At 42.2% G+C, this 18482-nt stretch overlaps 1 protein-coding gene across 1 annotated transcript; it reads right to left on the bottom strand.

The window, feature by feature from the left end:
- Nucleotides 1-2811: 2811 nt before the first annotated feature.
- On the bottom strand, nt 2812-5310 carry LOC124058982 (trace amine-associated receptor 1-like). The gene has a single exon (XM_046388634.1). The coding sequence runs from the start codon at nt 4071-4073 to the stop codon at nt 3006-3008; it is 1068 nt and encodes a 355-aa protein (XP_046244590.1). The 5' UTR covers nt 4074-5310; the 3' UTR covers nt 2812-3005.
- Between the last annotated feature and the right edge of the window lie 13172 nt (nt 5311-18482).

Raw genomic sequence — 18482 nt, 5'->3', positions numbered from 1 at the left:
CTGTCATGAATAGGCCTATAGTGTCATAGTAAATTAAGCACACTTCTTTAATACCACTAAATTTTAACTCAGAAAGAGTACTGTTAGTTTATTTGCACATGGTTTTGAATGTTAATGATTATTGAAACACTGTTCACACGAACAGCAAGTAAACACGTGAGCACTTTAATACTTATTCTCATAAAGAATGCACGATTAAATGTTGTACAACTCCGAGAGATTTGAGATTTGGATAGAGATGATTCATGTCAGAAATAGATGTAAAAGGTGTACATCTCTTGACATTAGATATCCAGAATGATGCATCTGAGAGAATGGTGTTGAATGTAAGCTTTCTGACCCTGCTTGTAGGTCAGGTTTTTTTCTTGAGGACGAACGTGGTCCACAACGAACTTGCTGAAACTGATGGCGAGCCAAATACCCTGAAGAAAGTCCAGCACTGAGGAGATTACCCACGTACACGCACCCATTCACACGCACACTAAACACTTACATTACAATACAACGATCCTTGGAAACAGGTTCACTACATCAACTCTACAACAATTACACTTCAAACAACTTCCATTTCATTCAAGGGCCCCAACGGACATTTCTTTTATTTTCCAGTGTGCACACTACTTTTTTATTTTTCTTCAACTGTTGTTGTACCTCATATCCTGTACAAACAATTTACTTGGTTCATTGTAAACAATATAAGAGTGGCTACTCAACTGTTATTCTTGTGTCTGTCTCATTATCGTTGCTCAGTATATTGGCTCCTGTCGAATTTGGTATCTTCTGATTCTGGCCCAGATTCCTTTATTAGTTATCATTATACTGTAATTCACTTTTATATTCGTAAAGCTGGTTACACTCTGCTTTAAATGCCTGTGGTACATAACCTGTTGTTAAAGATAAGTTGATCTGATCTAAGAAGGAAACGCCAATCAAGGGAAAGACCTCCTTGAGGAGCTTAGCTGGGAATATATTGAATGAAACTCTCAATATATGGAATGAACCTTGAATATATGGAATGAAACTGAATATATTGAATGAACCCTGAATATATGGAATGAACCTTGAATATATTGAATGAGATGTGACTGACGTCATCATTGACGCCATCTTATATCTTGAGCTATGTGCAACAGACGGCAAAGATTCAGCCAGCACGCAATTTGGTTGCAGCTATTTTAAACAGTGAAGACTTGATAAACATACTGGCGAATGCCAAAATCTCCCGGAGACTCAAAATGTCCAATACACTACTTCCGAGAAAGAAGTCTGCTGTTTTTTTTTGTCGGGGTCGGGGTAGATCTAGGCCTACAGGCTAGCTGTTGCCATGCCATCAGCATCAACCTGACAGCAGTGCCCCACAACAGCTCCTGTGTACAATCTTCGCCCGTGCACAGGGGCCAAAACAACGCAGTATCAGTATCGATGCATCCCTAAATACGCACTCTATTGAGAGCCCTCATCTAGTTTTAAATAAATCCTACCTATTCTTACCTCTTTTGTCTTGGCCCCTTTCTTGTGCATGGGCAAAGATTCGCCCCAGTGTTTTTTTTAAGTCTTCATTGTTTAAAATAGCTGCAACCAAATTGCATGCTGGCTGACTCATTTCTGCTGCACGTAGCTCAAGACACAAAGATGGAGTCAATGATGACATCAGTCAGGTTTCATTCAATATATTCAAGGTTCATTCCATATATTCAGAGTTTCATTGAATATACACAAGTACCTTGTTTATCACGGGGGGTTACATTCTAAAAATAACCTACAATAGGCAAAATCTGCGAAGTAGTCAGCTTTAATTTTTACAATTATTATATATGTTTTAAGGCTGTAAAACCCCTCACCACACACTTTATACACTCTTCTCAGACAGGCATTGACATTTTCTCACATTTCTCTCTTGTTTAAACACTCAAAGTTCAAACCTTCGTAGATTTTAAAAAATAAGTACAGTATTATAGAATGAAACCGAAGATCAAAACCTGTTTTCAGGCCCAATCCAGCGTAATGTTCTTTTTCCTGCTGTCACTGACTAAAGCAGACTCCATCATTACGATGGTCTTGTTGTGGACAGTTACAACCCTTTTTGCATCCTAGTAAAACTTATTGCTGCTGTCATCCTTATGTTATTTTCCTCCTTTATGTGACGAACTGAAGGTTCATTTATTCCGTAATGACGCCCTACAGCCGTGTAACTTCTACCTTCCTTCAGCATGTCCAGAAGTCCAACTTTTTGTGCGATGGTTAGCGTCTTTCTCTGCCTTTTGGGTGCGACCGCAGGTGCCTTTGTCGGTGCAGAACATTTCGTCAACATTGTGGGTTTTGTCAGGGAGAAAACTTGCAACATATAGCACTTCAGAGTCACACTGCTAGCGATCGAACATTTATGTAAATTTGGCAAGCCAAACGCATTCTGTACTGTACAGGTGACAGCACGGAGGAGATTGATTGACAATGGTCTACAGTCCCTTAGCCAATCAGGACGCAGAACACAATGCACGGGTTCTCCCTTAGCCAATCAGGACACAGAACACAATGCACGTTCATACATTGTAAAAAAAAAAGCACGCAAAATTGCACTAAAAACAGTGAGGGCGCTAAAGATGAACTGCGTTATAGTGAGGGACAACTGTTTCATTTGAGGTTTTATTCCATATATTCGAGATTTCATTCCATATTCAGATATTAATTTCCTGAACGGCATGCCATATGTGAAGGTTTGCTTAAGTAATAACACATATTGTTTTGGCTTTTATCTCCTCATGGTGTCAGAAGGTATGACTGGCAAGATTACCAGTTACCAGTTATGAAGGTTTTCAAATTGTATTTTCACTATATGAAGGCTATCGTCTCACTTTGGCAATCACTGGTGCCCCTGAACCTTGGTTTTTATTGATAACCCTTAGCAGAAAAATGGGAGCAAAATTTAACATTGTTTGATCTGTTTTTCAACCATTTTGTCTGCAAAATGAATAACCAATGCCCCGAACCATCTCCTTTGCATCACTTTATTCTGTAAAAAGTGTTGCCCCTGAAATGTCAGATTTAAAGATGTTACCTGAAGAGAACAATCGAAATGCCTTTCTAAACCAACTATAAAAAAATGCATATATTATAGGGTTCAAAGTAGAATTCAAGTAGCCCACCCATACAAATGTTTCAAACAATGGCGCTGGTGTTGAGTAACTGATAAAGGGATCAATAATGTTACAGACAAAAAAAGGAGTCCAAAAAGAAAGAAATGCTCCTATTATGATAGCAAGTGTTTTAGTGGCTTTTGTCTGACTTGTATTTGATATTTGGGCTGAGTTTGTCTTCTGTATACTACGCAACTGTCTCTGCGCCACTATGAAAATCTTGAGGTAAACACCAAGCATGATTAGTCCTGGAATATAAAAGGAAAGTACTGATGAGACTGTACTTGACAGTCCACTCTGAAACAAAACACATCCTCCTTCACACGCAATGTGGTTATTATAGAAGTCCTCTATCCCCCATATATTTAACTTAAGAAAAACCATACCAAATCCTATGAGAGCTGAAATACTCCAACTAAGTACAATCATGATCAAGACAACAGTAACAGATATTTTTCTTCTATACAGCAGGGGTTGGCAAACAGCATAGTGTCGGTCAAGTGATATGAATGACAGATTTAGTATTGATGCAGTACACAACATGATATCAGAACTCAGGTAGACTTTACAGAAGAGATCACCAAAATACCAGCAAGACTCAATACATCGAATCATACTGGGGAACATAACTAACAGTCCTAAAAGAAGGTCAGACACAGCCAGAGAGAGAATCAGGTAATTAGTTGGAGTGTGGAGCTGCTTAAAATAGGCAACTGATACGATGACCAAAAGATTTCCACACACTGTGAGGAAAACTGTGACCCCAAGAATTATGTAGAGAGTAATGCGTATGGGCAAGGGATGGATGGTCCTCAGACATGATCCATTTCTGGACTCATAGCAAAGAACTGGCTCCATCTGTTTGTAGAGAGTCAGGAACGATAAATTCATGAATGGATTAAGATGTGCTGAAGCATAGCTTTTTGAATCAGTATTCATTTAAAATGAAATCTCCTAATAAAACATAACTCTGTGAATTTCATACAGTTATTAATTTGCTTCTGGTTAGATCAGTATACACACATGCTCAATAAAATAATACTTATTCATTAATATCCCATTTGTGATGACTGTTGTAAGTTGCAATAAAGAATGCAGTGAGGTGGCTAAGGGAAACAATACTTGTGTATTGTCCTCTCTTCATCAAGTTCATCAGGAGCCTGAGGCTTTATTTGAGATCTCAAAGGAAATTTATGGAAAAGAAAAACATGGAGGAGAAAGAAACCTCTGGTATGATAAACCTTATTATGACAACTGTAAAATTTAACTGTGAGGATTCATTTGTCAACATACTGTCACAGAAAATGTACTGTACTGTTCTGTACTAAATGTAGAGAAATATACCAGAAGACACAATGTGAATTTGTCATAGGGAAGCAATGACAACTGTGGGACATTGAGCCAAGTCTCTAGTCCATTGTAATGTGTTGGTGGTCACCGGCAATAAGTGAAATAAAGGCAATCTACTTCTTGACCTCATAATATCTACACCATCCAAAAAATATATCATTTAGCCTGTAATTTACTGCATCAATCATAAGGCAGAGGACTAGAGCTGGTGTGAATCATTATCAGTCATTAAAAATTATAATTCATGCATGCAAGGTTGCCATGGCTATTATGTGAGATGTAGGAAGGTACATTTTCATTCACCTTTATTTATGTACATTTTTAATTTACTCAAAAAATTATGACATAGCATAAATACTTTGGCTGAGATAGAAAGATTGATATTTTTTGTATTCTTGTCCATATGTGACAGGACTATACTATAAACTGTGTTGAAGGATGTGAACTTGGAGCAGAAAACCTTTTTTGTGTGTGTGCCTGGGACACAAATGGGTAAACATCAGTGGGCTCACTCAAAATAAACATTTACAAACAATGGTTTGAAAAAAAAGTTCATAAACTACTTAAATATGACTTTAGGTAGCTCCACAAAAGCAGATTTAAATACTCAACATTGAATTTCAGTCCCACTCTTACCTTCCATAGCCAGCTGGATACTCTGGTCACAACAAAATATCCCTCATACAGAGTCATTCAGCTCTACGTCCACTTAACTCTCTGTCTGTCTGGCCAGTAAAGTCAGGTTAAATAACAGACCTTCAGGGAATAAGGTTGGACAGTGTCCCTGTGGTTAATGTACAATGGGAGGAAAAAATCCCCTCACCATTCACTGTATAATAGAGATTTAATAGATTAAAAGTGAATTTTTGAAAGTTTTGAAAATGGTGCAAAAATTTTTTAATGAAATGAAATGTGTACAGTGACATTATGCCTTACAATGTTTGCAAAGGCACAAACCTATGGAGCCAAATCAGGGCCAAAAGTTTCATTAATTTGAAATTTAAAGTTGAAATTTCAATTTTGAACTTTGAAAAACATGAAAATGAAAAACACATAAAAATGTGTAGGAAAAGTTTTTTCCCCAGTAAATATAATTTTATTTAGTTCTGAAATTCTTTTGAATAAATTATCTATTTTCAATTTACACTTTCATATATATTTCAATATTTGAGGTCTGATTTTTTTCAGTTGCAGATTTCAGGTTTTCAGATTCACATCTTTTTTTACAGTTTCAAATCTTATTTTTTTGGGTTCAGAACTTTTTGTTCAGTTTTAGGTCTTTTGTTTACTTTCGGGTCTCATCTTTTTAGATTCAAACTTTTGGACCCGGATCTGGTGTGGAGGCGTGGCATCAGCTTAGAGGGCCATGGAATCATTAGTGATAGCATAACAAAGAACATCTGAGGACCTTCCTCTATCACGTTGCCTTCAGCAATCATAGGTACTGCGAGACACATTCTATACACCATATTCACATTAGGGGCACGGAAAAAACTGACACCACTGATAAGGTTCTGTTTAGCAAGCTGTTTTAAACCGAACTTGTTACCAGTATAAGAACAATAAACTATGCCAAACTGTGCAGTTCAACAGCTACACATTTGACATTTCCCACTTCCACATGCAACTGTGAACTCAGCCAAACATTGGCTAGCAATAGCATCCACATCACCAGGACAGTCCGCAGTTTGAAATGTCGACGCGGACGAAATGTCAGCTAGTTTTTGAGTAGATATGCTGAGAAATTAGTGCAAATGTTATACTAATGAGTAATGTTTAGGGGGCACACCTGCCGCACCACCCTGAATACACCCGATCTCGGACGCTAAGCAGGGTCAGGCCCGGTTAGTACTTGGATGGGCGACTGCCTGGGAATAACAGGTGTAAGCTTTTTTTATGAAGGTACTGGCAGTAGAATTCAGTGGTAGAATTCTCGCCTGCCAAGCATCATGCCCAGTTGTGATTCCCAGTCAATGTTGGGGCTGTGGCCTGGAGGTTTGAGAAGCGGCTTGTGATTGGAGGGTCGCTGGTTTGATTCCACCCAGGAAAAATTTGGGTGTGGTGGAGTAATTGATCAGTCCCCCCCATCATCTATTAGCCAGCTGACATGGCAGCCCAGTGGTCCTGTAGTGGAAGAATTTCGGTGTATGTAAATAAAAAAAATACTGACAAAATAACAATAATTTTACTGAGCCGCATGGGACCTAACAGATCAAGGCAGTGGTGTATCAGCAACCAATAGTCTTTGAAGAAAGTCCTCTTTCAGTTGCTCCTAGAATAAATAAACATAGCTTGAATTATTGTAATGGTTTGACTGAATGATTTTGGACCTGATTTGGCTCCATACAAACCATCAGTGGTTATGTCTGGTCTGGTGACTAAACAAAACTCACAGAAAGTCCAAAATCAACAATGAGTTGATACTACATTGTGGTGTCATTGTAGCAAATTGTATCTCAAACTGTGTCTCATTTTGTACATCCACATTCCCATTTTTGGATGTTTATGGGTATCTCCAAATTCATACACAGATTTGTGAATGTATGCAGAAATCACTGCTGGAAAAAAAACATCATACATTTAAGTGCTGTACTGTGCAATTTTGAGGTAATTGTACTTGAATATTTTCATTTTATGCTAGTTCATACTTCTACTACAATTCAATACTACAGTTCAGAGACAAATATTGTAGTTTTTACCTCACTACATTTGACAACTTTAGTTTCTAGTTACTTTATAGCTGACTATGATTGAAAAATATTATGATCTAATATTATAGGTTGATATAAAACTTTACTGATCTTCAGGGGAAATTTACCAGCCATCAGATAAACTACATAGCAGTTTAACCACCTGGGTGGTCCTGTCTCTGTCACCTGCGTTGCTCTTGCCTACATACCTGTTTGGTATTCTGGCAATCAACCGCCCATGCTATGCTATCTTTAAAAGACTGGGTTCTCCACTCCACTGTTGTCCACAACAGTCCACAGATTGTCCCTGCTACCTAATGGTATCATGCTTGGTCTCTCTTATCTGCAAACGTTTTTCGCGTCCATTACGTCTTGTCTGTTTTCGCCCAGGTTCATTGACTCACCATCAGAGGAAGCCCCTGGTCTCCGAGACCACGTGCACTCCCCAGCCGCCCCACCTCATTTAGTTTCCTGGGAGAAACTGTGCTAGTTAGTTCACTTATGTAATCCTTTGAACAAATCCTTCAGTAAATTGCTGTTTTCAAACTTAACTTGAGTGTTCTGTTTTTGGGGTACCAATTTTTTAAACCTTAACAGTAAGTGATTGCATAAATATTCAACCCCTTTCAAGTGACTGACCTAATGCAGCAGAGGTCCAGCCAATTTGTGCTAATAGTCTCATAATTAGTGAAATAGAGATCACCTGAGTGCAGTGAATATGTCTCAGGTGATTGTAGTATAAAAACACCTGTCTGGAAGGTCCACTCACTGATTAATCAGCAATCAGTAGTTAGATAGACACTATTGATTCTGAGGGAAATTCAGTAGAAGTAGTTCATCAATTAGTAACTCTGAGAAAAGGTTATTGAAAAGTATAAATGAGGGAGTGAATAAAAAAGTAAAAAAAAACCAAGTCACTGAACATGCCACTGGAGTTCAGTTAAATGCATTGTTAAGAAATGGAAGGAAGATGGTAAATATAACTCTGCCTAGGGCAGGCCGTCCTCCCAAACTGAGTGACTGTGCAAGAAGGAGATTAGTGAGGGAGGCCACCAAGACACCTGTGACTCTGAAGGAGTTAAAAGCTTTAGCAGCTCAGATGGGAGAAACACATACATACAGCAACTGTAACCCAGGTTCTTAACCAGCCAAAGCTTCATGTGAGACAGCCACTGCTGAAGAAATCTGATGTTACATCTCAACTAGAGTTTGCCCAAAGGAATGTTGGAGACTCCAAGGTCAAGTGCAAGAAGGTTCTTGGAACATGGTGTTGGCATCATCATGTTACATCATCCATATAACAACATGTTGTGCACTAGTAGGAGCAATTTGGTTATTGGTAAAAGAGTCAATGATTATGGGGAATAATCACTGAAGCAAAAATCAGTGTATGCTTTATACACATAAATATCGGGGCACCACCCTGTCACCAGGGACCAATAGCCAAATTAATTAATAGGAAAAACAGTCTCTTAAAATTGTGAAGGATGAATCCGAGCACTGGCTGTCATGAATTCAGCTGTTATTACAAGTACATACACAATAACCACAGACAATGACAGGTTAAACTATAACAGGATTTATTAACCAGCAACAACCATCCATAGATAAGTATCACTTTGTAATAAACACTATCACAAGTTTTATCAACACACCTTAACTATTAACTAAAGATAACACAGGTACAGCAAGAGTATATCTATACATAGGTGTGCATATATACAGGAGTGTGTGTGTGTGTTGTTGAAGCCCACTTGCTTCCCCGAGTAGGTTGATGTGAGAGAGTTAAAACAGAGTCGTTGAAATAGCCTTAAAACAGAGTTATTTATTTAGAAACAAAGATCTTTGGAGATCCCACCTCAGAACACAAGTCTGCTTCAGCCAAACGCCAAGTGGGATCTGAAGCACTCAAGGAAGTACATCATTATATACTTTAAGATAACACCGGTTGCTAGTCTCAACACCTTTACACTCAAGCGAGAGGGGAGGGGTGGTGTGTCAGTGTCTTCTCCTGTCGGTCAGAGTGACTTGAGATATGGTGTCCTTCTCCTACTATGCATGATACCTCTATCTCCCTCAGAGTGTGCAGTCCTGAGACACCAACTAGTTCCACATGATTATAACATTATTAATTATACCATTAATAATATAGCATAAAACATATAGCATAAAACAGAATAAGGCATGTTAAACATTTTTTTAATCCACAATTCCCCCTTTTGATCTCTACTAAGAGATCACTTACAAATGTCAATTTCAAACTCTCTGATGACCCTATCCTGTTCGTCCTCCCCATCAGAGTCCATCTTTTGCAACAACGGCATCATGTGCCTTGGAACAGGGGCGCTACCCTTCTCTACTGTGGCTGTGATGAATCTAACAGTGAGAGCTCGAATACAGGGTACACAACAACATCCTCAAGTAACTAAAATTCCCACAAAAATAGCAATAGAGACCATAAGTGACAAAATTAAACCACTGACCAAACATATTTGTCATCCACTCCTCCAGAGGTTACTATCTCTGTATCCTGTGGAGATTTGTATTATGTCTAGGGGTTTTAGTGTGGTATAATCAACAGCTACAATGTCATTGGATGAGATGTCAGGGGTAGGTGTGGGTTTGTGGCTCTAAAGCAAATGTGGTGTTGTCAGTGGATTCACACAAGAGTAATATTAAAGTTACAATCATCACGGCCAGCAGGCTGAGTCCTGCTAGCCATTTAGCATTACCATACATCACTTCTCTTTTCTTTACCCTGTCAATGGTTTGAAGTTGATTATGCAACAGTTTACACTTAAAATAGCACAGATACAATATTAAATGAATTATGACTCAATTCTAGCAGCCACGAGGCTGCACAACTTATCCCGTTTATAGTCTGGTATGACCGCACAGCGAGAGTTTTATTAGAGCAAGAGCGAAAGCCACACATACAATAAACCAACAAACAATGAAGAAAGATAACTGACAGTCGGACATCTTTGCGTGCTATCTTAACTTCTTAAATTCTCAAATCTTACCGTTTCACCTTCGGATTTCGTCCAACGTATATGTAATATAGAAAAGCCCAATTGGAAAGTTTATCTGCCACCCACAAGTGTTGGTAATATACCTGAATGAGAAGATTTTAATCAACTCTGTTCTCTGTATGAGTGATACCATCTGCTTGATCAATTTGTTTTGTTCTCTGATTATTATATTCATAGGTTTCCGAGGTGTCTGTTTTGGAGGTTGGTGGCTTGGCACGCCACATGCAGGAGAGGAGCGCTATTTCACCTCCTCCCATGACGTCTTCTCTTCTGTTCTTCAGTGCCAGGGGTAGACTGCCCTGTCACCTAGTCAGCACACGGGGATTATTCTGCCCCTTTGTGTGTGTGACTCACGCCCAACCCAGTTGGGTCAGTGTTTGCTGCCTGGAGGTCCTGGTGGACCTCGAAGAGGGACCGCTGCGGTTCTTCCGCTGCTGCACACTGGTTCCAGTGGTACCAGGTGTCTCCTTTACCCTTCAGTCGGACTGCATGCGAAGTTCTCTCCACCACCTGAAACGGTCCAGTCCACCTTGGTTCCGACCACTTGCTTTTGATTACCCGCAACAGGACCCAATTCACCTCTGGTGACGAAGCCTCGTGCGCCCCCTCATGTCGGTCCGTGACCTGTTTGGCAAAAGCTGAACCGAAAGCCTGCAGTTCTTTAAAAAATGCTCTTGGGCTCAGGTTTTGGTTTGTCTTCACCAATCCCAATCAATTTTGTCATGGGACCTGGAAAAGCTCTCCCTGTTTGTAGCTCATGAGGAGAGAATCCTGTGCTCTGGTTAATGGAGCTTCGAATGAACATGAGCACCAGGGGTAGAGCATCTAGCCAGGTCAGGTTAGTCTGTGCACATATTTTTGCCAATTTGTGCTTAACTGTTTGATTCATCCTTTCAACCTTGCCCTGTGATTGCGGGTGGTAAACAGTGCCAAATGAATGTTTCAGCCCTAGCATTGCCTCCACCTGCTGGAGGTCTTGATTTTTGAAGTGAGTCCCATTGTCTGATCGAATGTTCTCTGGGAACCCATGTTGAGGAATGTAGTGATTAATCAAAAACTCAATCACCGACTTGTTATCCTCCCTTTTTGTTGGCCACGCCTCCGGCCACTCTGTATACACATCCACACACATCAACACATACCTGTACCCTTTCACTGTGGTTATCATATCTGTGTAATCTATGATAATTTCTTTCCCTGGTCATACTTCGAGAGGATACTTACCCGGTTCGAGTTTTGATGGTCGGTCTGGCATTGTACTTGGTGCAAAGTTCACATGTTCTTACCCAGTGTTTTACCATATCTTTCAAGTGAGGATGCCACTAGTTCTCCAGGTTTCTCAGCATCTGTGCCGCTCCCACGTGTCCTACTCCATGCGCCTCCTCTAGCGCTGTTTTTCTCATGCCTGGGGTAGAATAAGACGTCCATCCGGACTCCTCCACAGTCCTCCCACCTCCGTAGCTCCTCGGGCTTTCCAGAGCGTTTTCTCCTGTGGTGAGACCCCCTTTTGCAATCTTATAATGTCAGTTAGTTCTGGTTCAGTTCCATCTCTTCTTCTGAACACATTAGTTCTCGTTTAACCTGATACCCAACCGCCATCTTTGCTGCATGATCTGCTGCATTGTTCCCTCATTTCTGCCTCGTGTTTGATGGATTTGTTTATTGCAGTTATGTACATTAGCACTGTTTTTTCTCCCCCTTTTTTCTGGAACAGAATGCCATTAACAACTGCTTCTATTTCAGAAATATCAAGGTAGAATGGCAACGTGTAGTCTGGTAAGGCCAATTCAGTGGCAGTAGCCAATTTTTGGAGCCATCCCTGCTCCTTTCTGGAAGATCGCTCTGCCTAGGAATAAAACCTGTTTCCTAGATATCTGTAATTTGGCTTTACTTACCTTAAACCCTTTTCTGGCTAAGTGTTGCAGGACAGAGCTGGTTGCTGTAAGACAGACAGTAGCTGTGGGCGCCGCCAGGAAGAGACCATGTACATACTGAATGAGTGTGGTGTTGTCTGGCAGAATGCAGTCACTTAAAGCCTATATGAGGACCTGATTGAACAGCCATGGTGACAGTGTGAGCTGTCAACCCTTGTAGGTAAATGAAAAAAATGTCACAGCACTCTTCTGCTAATGGGAGACAAAAGAATGCATTAGCCAGATCAATGCATGTAAACCATGAATGAGATGAATCCAGATTAGTCAGAGCCACATATGGATCAGGCACGGGCACCGTAGTAGTAGAAAGGATGTTATTAATGGTTTTGAGGTCATGTGCCATTCTGTATTTACCTGTCCCTTTCTTTTCTACTGGCAGGATAGGGGTGTTCCATGCGGAGTGTGAGGGTTAGCCATGTCGCATGTCAATCAATGTGATATGTCTTAGCTTAGTAGTGAAGATGAGGGATTTGTGTGAGTGTCCAATCAGTCTGAGCCAGAGTGTGTTTAACCACACCTCCCAGTTCTTTTGCCATGATGTTTAGGATGTAATGCTAGTGAGACGTGAGGAACCGCCTCTTCTGACAATCTAGTTGATCTGCTGCGCGTGTGACCGCTGCTGCAACTCCCTCTGGGGCCACATATATGTTGGTGGAGTGTATTCGCCAACTTTTACCTTGTAGCTGTTCTTGGAACCCGTCTTGATACCACTCAGTTTGCAGTCTGTCATAGAAGAGGGTCACGTGGGCTGGGTCAGGAGGAGAGATGTAGGGCTCGAGCAGTGAGATCCAGGGTTTCCACTGCAGGTAGGCCGAGAGGATGCCGTTGTGCTCAGGCGTTTCAGGTTGCAACAGAGCCCAGTAGATGTCCGCATACTGCTCTTCCACAGACTGGAGGAGGTATTGCCCTGTGGTTCTCAGCTGGCAATGTCACTATGAGTCTGTCCAGGCTACACAGTGTGGACGCCCCCAGTTTGATGAGGAGATCTCTCCCCAATAGATTGACTTTATAGACAGCACTGGGTCTGCTGTCGTGGTCTCTCTGTGGTGTGTTCCCCACTCCTCCCAGTCATCCCAGTTCACCATGGGATACTGGATACTGTAGGTGCTGCTTGGTGATTGAGTGCCTGCGTCAGGTCTGGGCGTGGTGGATCGCCTCGACCTCGGCCCTTTGCGGTATACTGGAACAGTCTTTCACCCAGTGTCTTGGTTGGTTGCAGTAGTAGCACACGTTTCCTCCCGGCTGTCCCTTTGGCGGTCCGCCCCTTCCCCCACGTCCTCTCGTCCATTCTCCTCCCCACTGTGGCCAGCCCCCGGAGCCTCCTCCTCTGCCGTATGGTGGGTATCTCGGGCAGCTTTTTTTCTATTCAAGAGGGAACAGGAAACAAATCAGGAGTATCATTATTCTCAGCAGTGACCATTACCTTCACAGCTTCACTTTTTTCTATTCTCTTTTTGTCATTTACCTTCTTTGTCAGGCCTCGTTCAGTGGTAGCTTCAGTAATTGACCCTCTTTAATAGTGTCCCGCTCCTTTTGCTGTTCGTCTTGTGCTCAAGTGAGGTGATACACTAAATGTTTTTTTTTCTCTAACTTCCTCTGGAACACCCTCTAACACCGCCTGTCTGTACCATTCCCTTTGTACCCCTTTTGGCCCTGGGTGGACACCTGTGTATTTGATCCACGTGTCCTTACATTTATCTAGAAACTCGCATGGGTGCTGTTCAGGCGCCCACTGTAATTTTGGAACCATTGGAATGTTGGGCAATGGATACTTCTCTCTCATTGCTTTGACTATGTCAGTGCTTACCCTAGTAAATGGTGTGTTATCAGTAGAGCGTCTCGTATTAGCCTCCTCCTAAATCTCCCTCAGGTCTGCTCCCGTCATGCATCCAGCTGCCACCGCTCTAAAGTCTTCAAGCGCCAGAGTCTGTCCTGCAGTGAGACTATCTAGTTTGTTTAGCCACAATCCTCCGCCTTCTGCCACTGGGGCATTTTATCAACTATTGCTTGCACATCACCTAGTCCAAATGATTTGTATTTGACTCCCTAGCTGGTGGTGATTAAGGGGAAAATTATCGTAGTTGAGTGTGTGTGTTATTTCAAGGTCATAGGGTGTTTATGCTGCTCATGGGGCGCTTCATCCTCGCCTGGTAAGAGTGTGTGTATGGTGTGTACTATTCTATCGATAGCCTTGTCTTGGCAGTGCGCGATATTCTGACACTGCTGATTCGTTATCTGTCTGTTCTAGTGACTGTGTTGAGACTGAGGCTTTATCTAACACTCATTTGGCTGCAGAGGCGGTAGGTGTCGGGTATGGTATACTTACGAAAAGTTGTCCTTTCTCTATTTTCACTGTTGGGTACCTTTCCTGAGGGGACTCACATGATGCAGTGGAGGAGCGTAGGGTGGGGGTCGGACCAGTGTGTTGGCCTCCTTCTTCTCGCTTTTCCGCTCTTCTTTCTTCTCTTTGATGATCGGCACCCTGCCACCAGACCACCGACTCGGACCATTCTCTCCTCTCCTCCTCATATGCTTTCCCTTCCTTCCTCCATTTTCCTTTTTTTTTCAATAAACTTGCTGCTTCTTCCTGCCTCCTGGCTTCTATTTTTTAGCCTTCGACTCTGCTACCTTTTCCCATAACATCCCTCCCAAGGACACTCTGTCCTTTAACTCTTTCCCTGTCTCCTTTATTCATTTTTCTACCTTCTTTTTTACCCCCTCCATTTTCTTCTCCTTTTCTTTCTCTTCAGTAACCCCTGTCCCTGCCAGTATTATATTTTCTAGTTGTGCTGACAGAGGTTTCCACCGACCCTCAGGTCCACAACCTCCGTCATGTAACTCCTTATTAAACTCACCCTCCATCCTTAAAAATGTTATACCAATCTATTAATTAATTAAGTAATTAATTAACCAATAGTTTATTAAAATATAAATTCAGCTGTCAGCCGGTGTGTATGGGGTCCACCCGAGCCACAAGTCTTATTCAGTGAGCAGAGCAAAACAGCCAGTCAGTTTGTATGGAGTTCACCCGAGCAACTGACCCTTGTGACAAAAACCGGCCACTTCCGTTGGCACCGTGAGGTTTCCGCGGCTCAGGCAGCTTTTGTTGACACCGTAAGGTTTCCGCTGTCTGTTTTGAACAGTTTTGTCACGACACTGTTGTAATGCTCTGCACTTAAGACACCGCTGAATTCTATTATTTATCTATTTTATCCCCAATTACCCAGACATGTCACACATACACACAATATCACATTTATTCAATACTCACCAACTCTGGAACTTTTATCCTTTCAGCTTTTAAGGAGACGCCGCTCCTAGGGACTCTAACCCAATATTTGAAGAGACACCGCTCTTCTAACTCAGAATTCGGGGGTCCTCACCTCCCCGGGACTCTAACCCAGCTGCCTCCTTGGCTCCGTCCCCTCGTCAGAGGACGGTGGGGTCCGCCACGACCAAGGACAAGATCTACAATTGATCTTTTAACCTCTTTTTTCTTTTCTTTTTTTTGTTCCAGTTCCTTACTTTGTTTTTCACTCATTCACACTTTATTTTTTTTATTTTTTTATCCTCTGAATTTTCAACACACTCTGAATTTGGAAACTTCACACTTGCAGACACAGATTGCCTTCTTATTTAAGAGTATTCAATATGCAGAATTCGTTACAACAGGTTTCTGCTTTACCTTTGTTTTAGGTCGACCACAGCGCTGTGTCCTCGGTGTGCAGTTTGGTTTTAGGTCAGATCAAAAAACTCCTCACATCCCGGACGAGCCCCCAAATTGTTGAAGCCCACTTGCTTCCCCGAGTAGGTTGATGTGAGAGAGTTAAAACAGAGTCGTTGAAATAGCCTTAAAACAGAGTTATTTATTTAGAAACAAAGATCTTTGGAGATCCCACCTCAGAACACAAGTCTGCTTCAGCCAAACGCCAAGTGGGATCTGAAGCACTCAAGGAAGTACATCATTATATACTTTAAGATAACACCGGTTGCTAGTCTCAACACCTTTACACTCAAGCGAGAGGGGAGGGGTGGTGTGTCAGTGTCTTCTCCTGTCGGTCAGAGTGACTTGAGATATGGTGTCCTTCTCCTACTATGCATGATACCTCTATCTCCCTCAGAGTGTGCAGTCCTGAGACACCAAAGTCTAGTTCCACATGATTATAACATTATTAATTATACCATTAATAATATAGCATAAAACATATAGCATAAAACAGAATAAGGCATGTTAAACATTTTTTTAATCCACAGTGTGTGTGTAAGAGAGAGACAGATGACAACAAACAAGGTGGAGGCTAACAAGCTAGCCAGGTAGCGGCTAACAAGCTAGCGGCTAAAAACAAACAAAATGGCGGTTAGCAAGATAGCGGCTAACGACATAGCAGCTAACAACGACAAGCTAGTGACTGACTACAATTAAGATGGCGGATGGCCACATGAGTGGAGAACTACAACCAAAATGGCGAGTGGGGAAACTACAACCAAAATGGTGGAGGACTACATGAGGGAGGGGTCAGCACACCAGGATGAACGACCACATAAAGGATGACTCAGCAAACAAAACAACTAATCACACGCAAGTGATGACTCAGCAAAACCCAAAATGACTACAGAAGAATACGCCAGCCGTATTATTCAGAGCCAAGTTGGTGATAACCCATGTAATGTTGCTTGTATGGTCACAGAAGAGAACAATCGGCGGAAGCCTTTGAGCGCCACGTGCCCTGTTTTTACGGCTCGTGATCGCGTGCTCGGACTTTCGCCTCACCGTTCAGAAAGAAGAATGTGAGGAAAGATAGAAATGAAAATACAAGAAACACAACCCAATAAAAGAATCCACTCTAATTCTTTTGAGTCTCGCGTATCACCACACAATAGCGGAGTCAGTAAACCGGAGCTTATCTGCTCAGCTATTGGTCCTTTAACCGGTGACGCGCGGTCTCGCTGAAACAGCGGAAATGACCGATTGGAAAACAGAATCAATGAATGCAGCACTTAAAAGTTACAGGAAATCATGTGTAAACAACCCTACTTTACACTATCTCTGCCCAGACATAAGCCTCTTACTTTGCGTTGCTCCGATCATTCGGAGTTTGAAATAATGATCCGCTTAAACGTTCGCAGCGTCGTCCTCGGCGGGATGCTGGCGGTCCGTTATCTCAGATGATGCGGAGTGTTGATCTCTCGGCGGCAGCGGAGAAAAATCACCGGTGAAGAAGTTAACAAACTTTGTTTTGTCCTTAACAAAGTCGGCGCGCGGCTCGTTAACGTGCGATCAGCTGATTGCCCAGCGATCCATGTCGGAAGGAGAAAAAAAAAGGAAAAGTTACAGAAAATTACAGCAGTCTGTTTCTCGGACTGCGAGTTGCAAAACTGTGACCCGGGATCTAAGATGATGATAATCAAACGTCTGATTGTTGCTCCCTTTTGGCGGTTTGGACACTTGGAGAGCCTGGAGAAGCTCTCACTGTCACGGCACGCACGGGAAAAAGCAAAGGCTGATGGTCGCAGTGACCTTTTATTACCTGAGTGACGTCACCTCGGACCCCCGTGGAGATGGCTGGCACGCAGCCAATGTCCGTGCCGGTTCTGAGTTTAAACTCAGGAATTTATGACTGGGTGCATGTCATGAGTGGGGTCTCTAACTGTTAGTCACTCTAACTCAGGCTTTATGGGTTACATGTAGGCCGCTCTATTGTTCTCCAGAGCGCATGACCAGAGATCCCAACAAACAGCTAGCTTCATCAACCCGGGATCAGACCAATTTGCCTTTGTCTGCTGCCCGATCCACACTGCACTGGACCCTTTTGACTTCTTCCTTGCTTCGGGCTGGGCCCAGCTGGGCCCCATGGGTAAAGGCCCGGCCACCAGGTGCTTGCCGACAGGCCCCTTGCCTCCTTATTTGTCTCTTTTGTATGTTGGTGTTATACGGTTTAAAATTTTGTTTGAACATTCAGACATTCATTGGGAACAAAACAAGGATTTAGCTGTTGTGGTATGATTTCCCAGACACAACCAAATTGTCTGCTTTGTTGCAGCACCTGCAAAATGTAAACTAGACAATCCGACCGGCAGCTACAAGAAGAAAGTTACCAACCACCTACATCAACTGGAGAGGAAACAAGTCATTGACAGATGGCTATATTACCAGTTATATCCAGGAGAAGCCATTCCCTGCATCTATGGCATATGTGTCAAACTCAAGGCCCGCGGGCCACATCCGGCCCGGCGTATAATTATATCCGGCCCGCGAGCTCATTTCATATAGATCTATTATTATTGTGACCAATGGCCCGCCAATATGAAGCGCTGATAACACACGAACTACAGGTCCCATAA

The sequence above is a fragment of the Scatophagus argus genome, chromosome 5, assembly GCF_020382885.2.
Source record: "Scatophagus argus isolate fScaArg1 chromosome 5, fScaArg1.pri, whole genome shotgun sequence".
NCBI classification, from domain to species: domain Eukaryota; kingdom Metazoa; phylum Chordata; class Actinopteri; family Scatophagidae; genus Scatophagus; species Scatophagus argus.
This window is presented reverse-complemented; position numbering and strand designations above follow the sequence as displayed.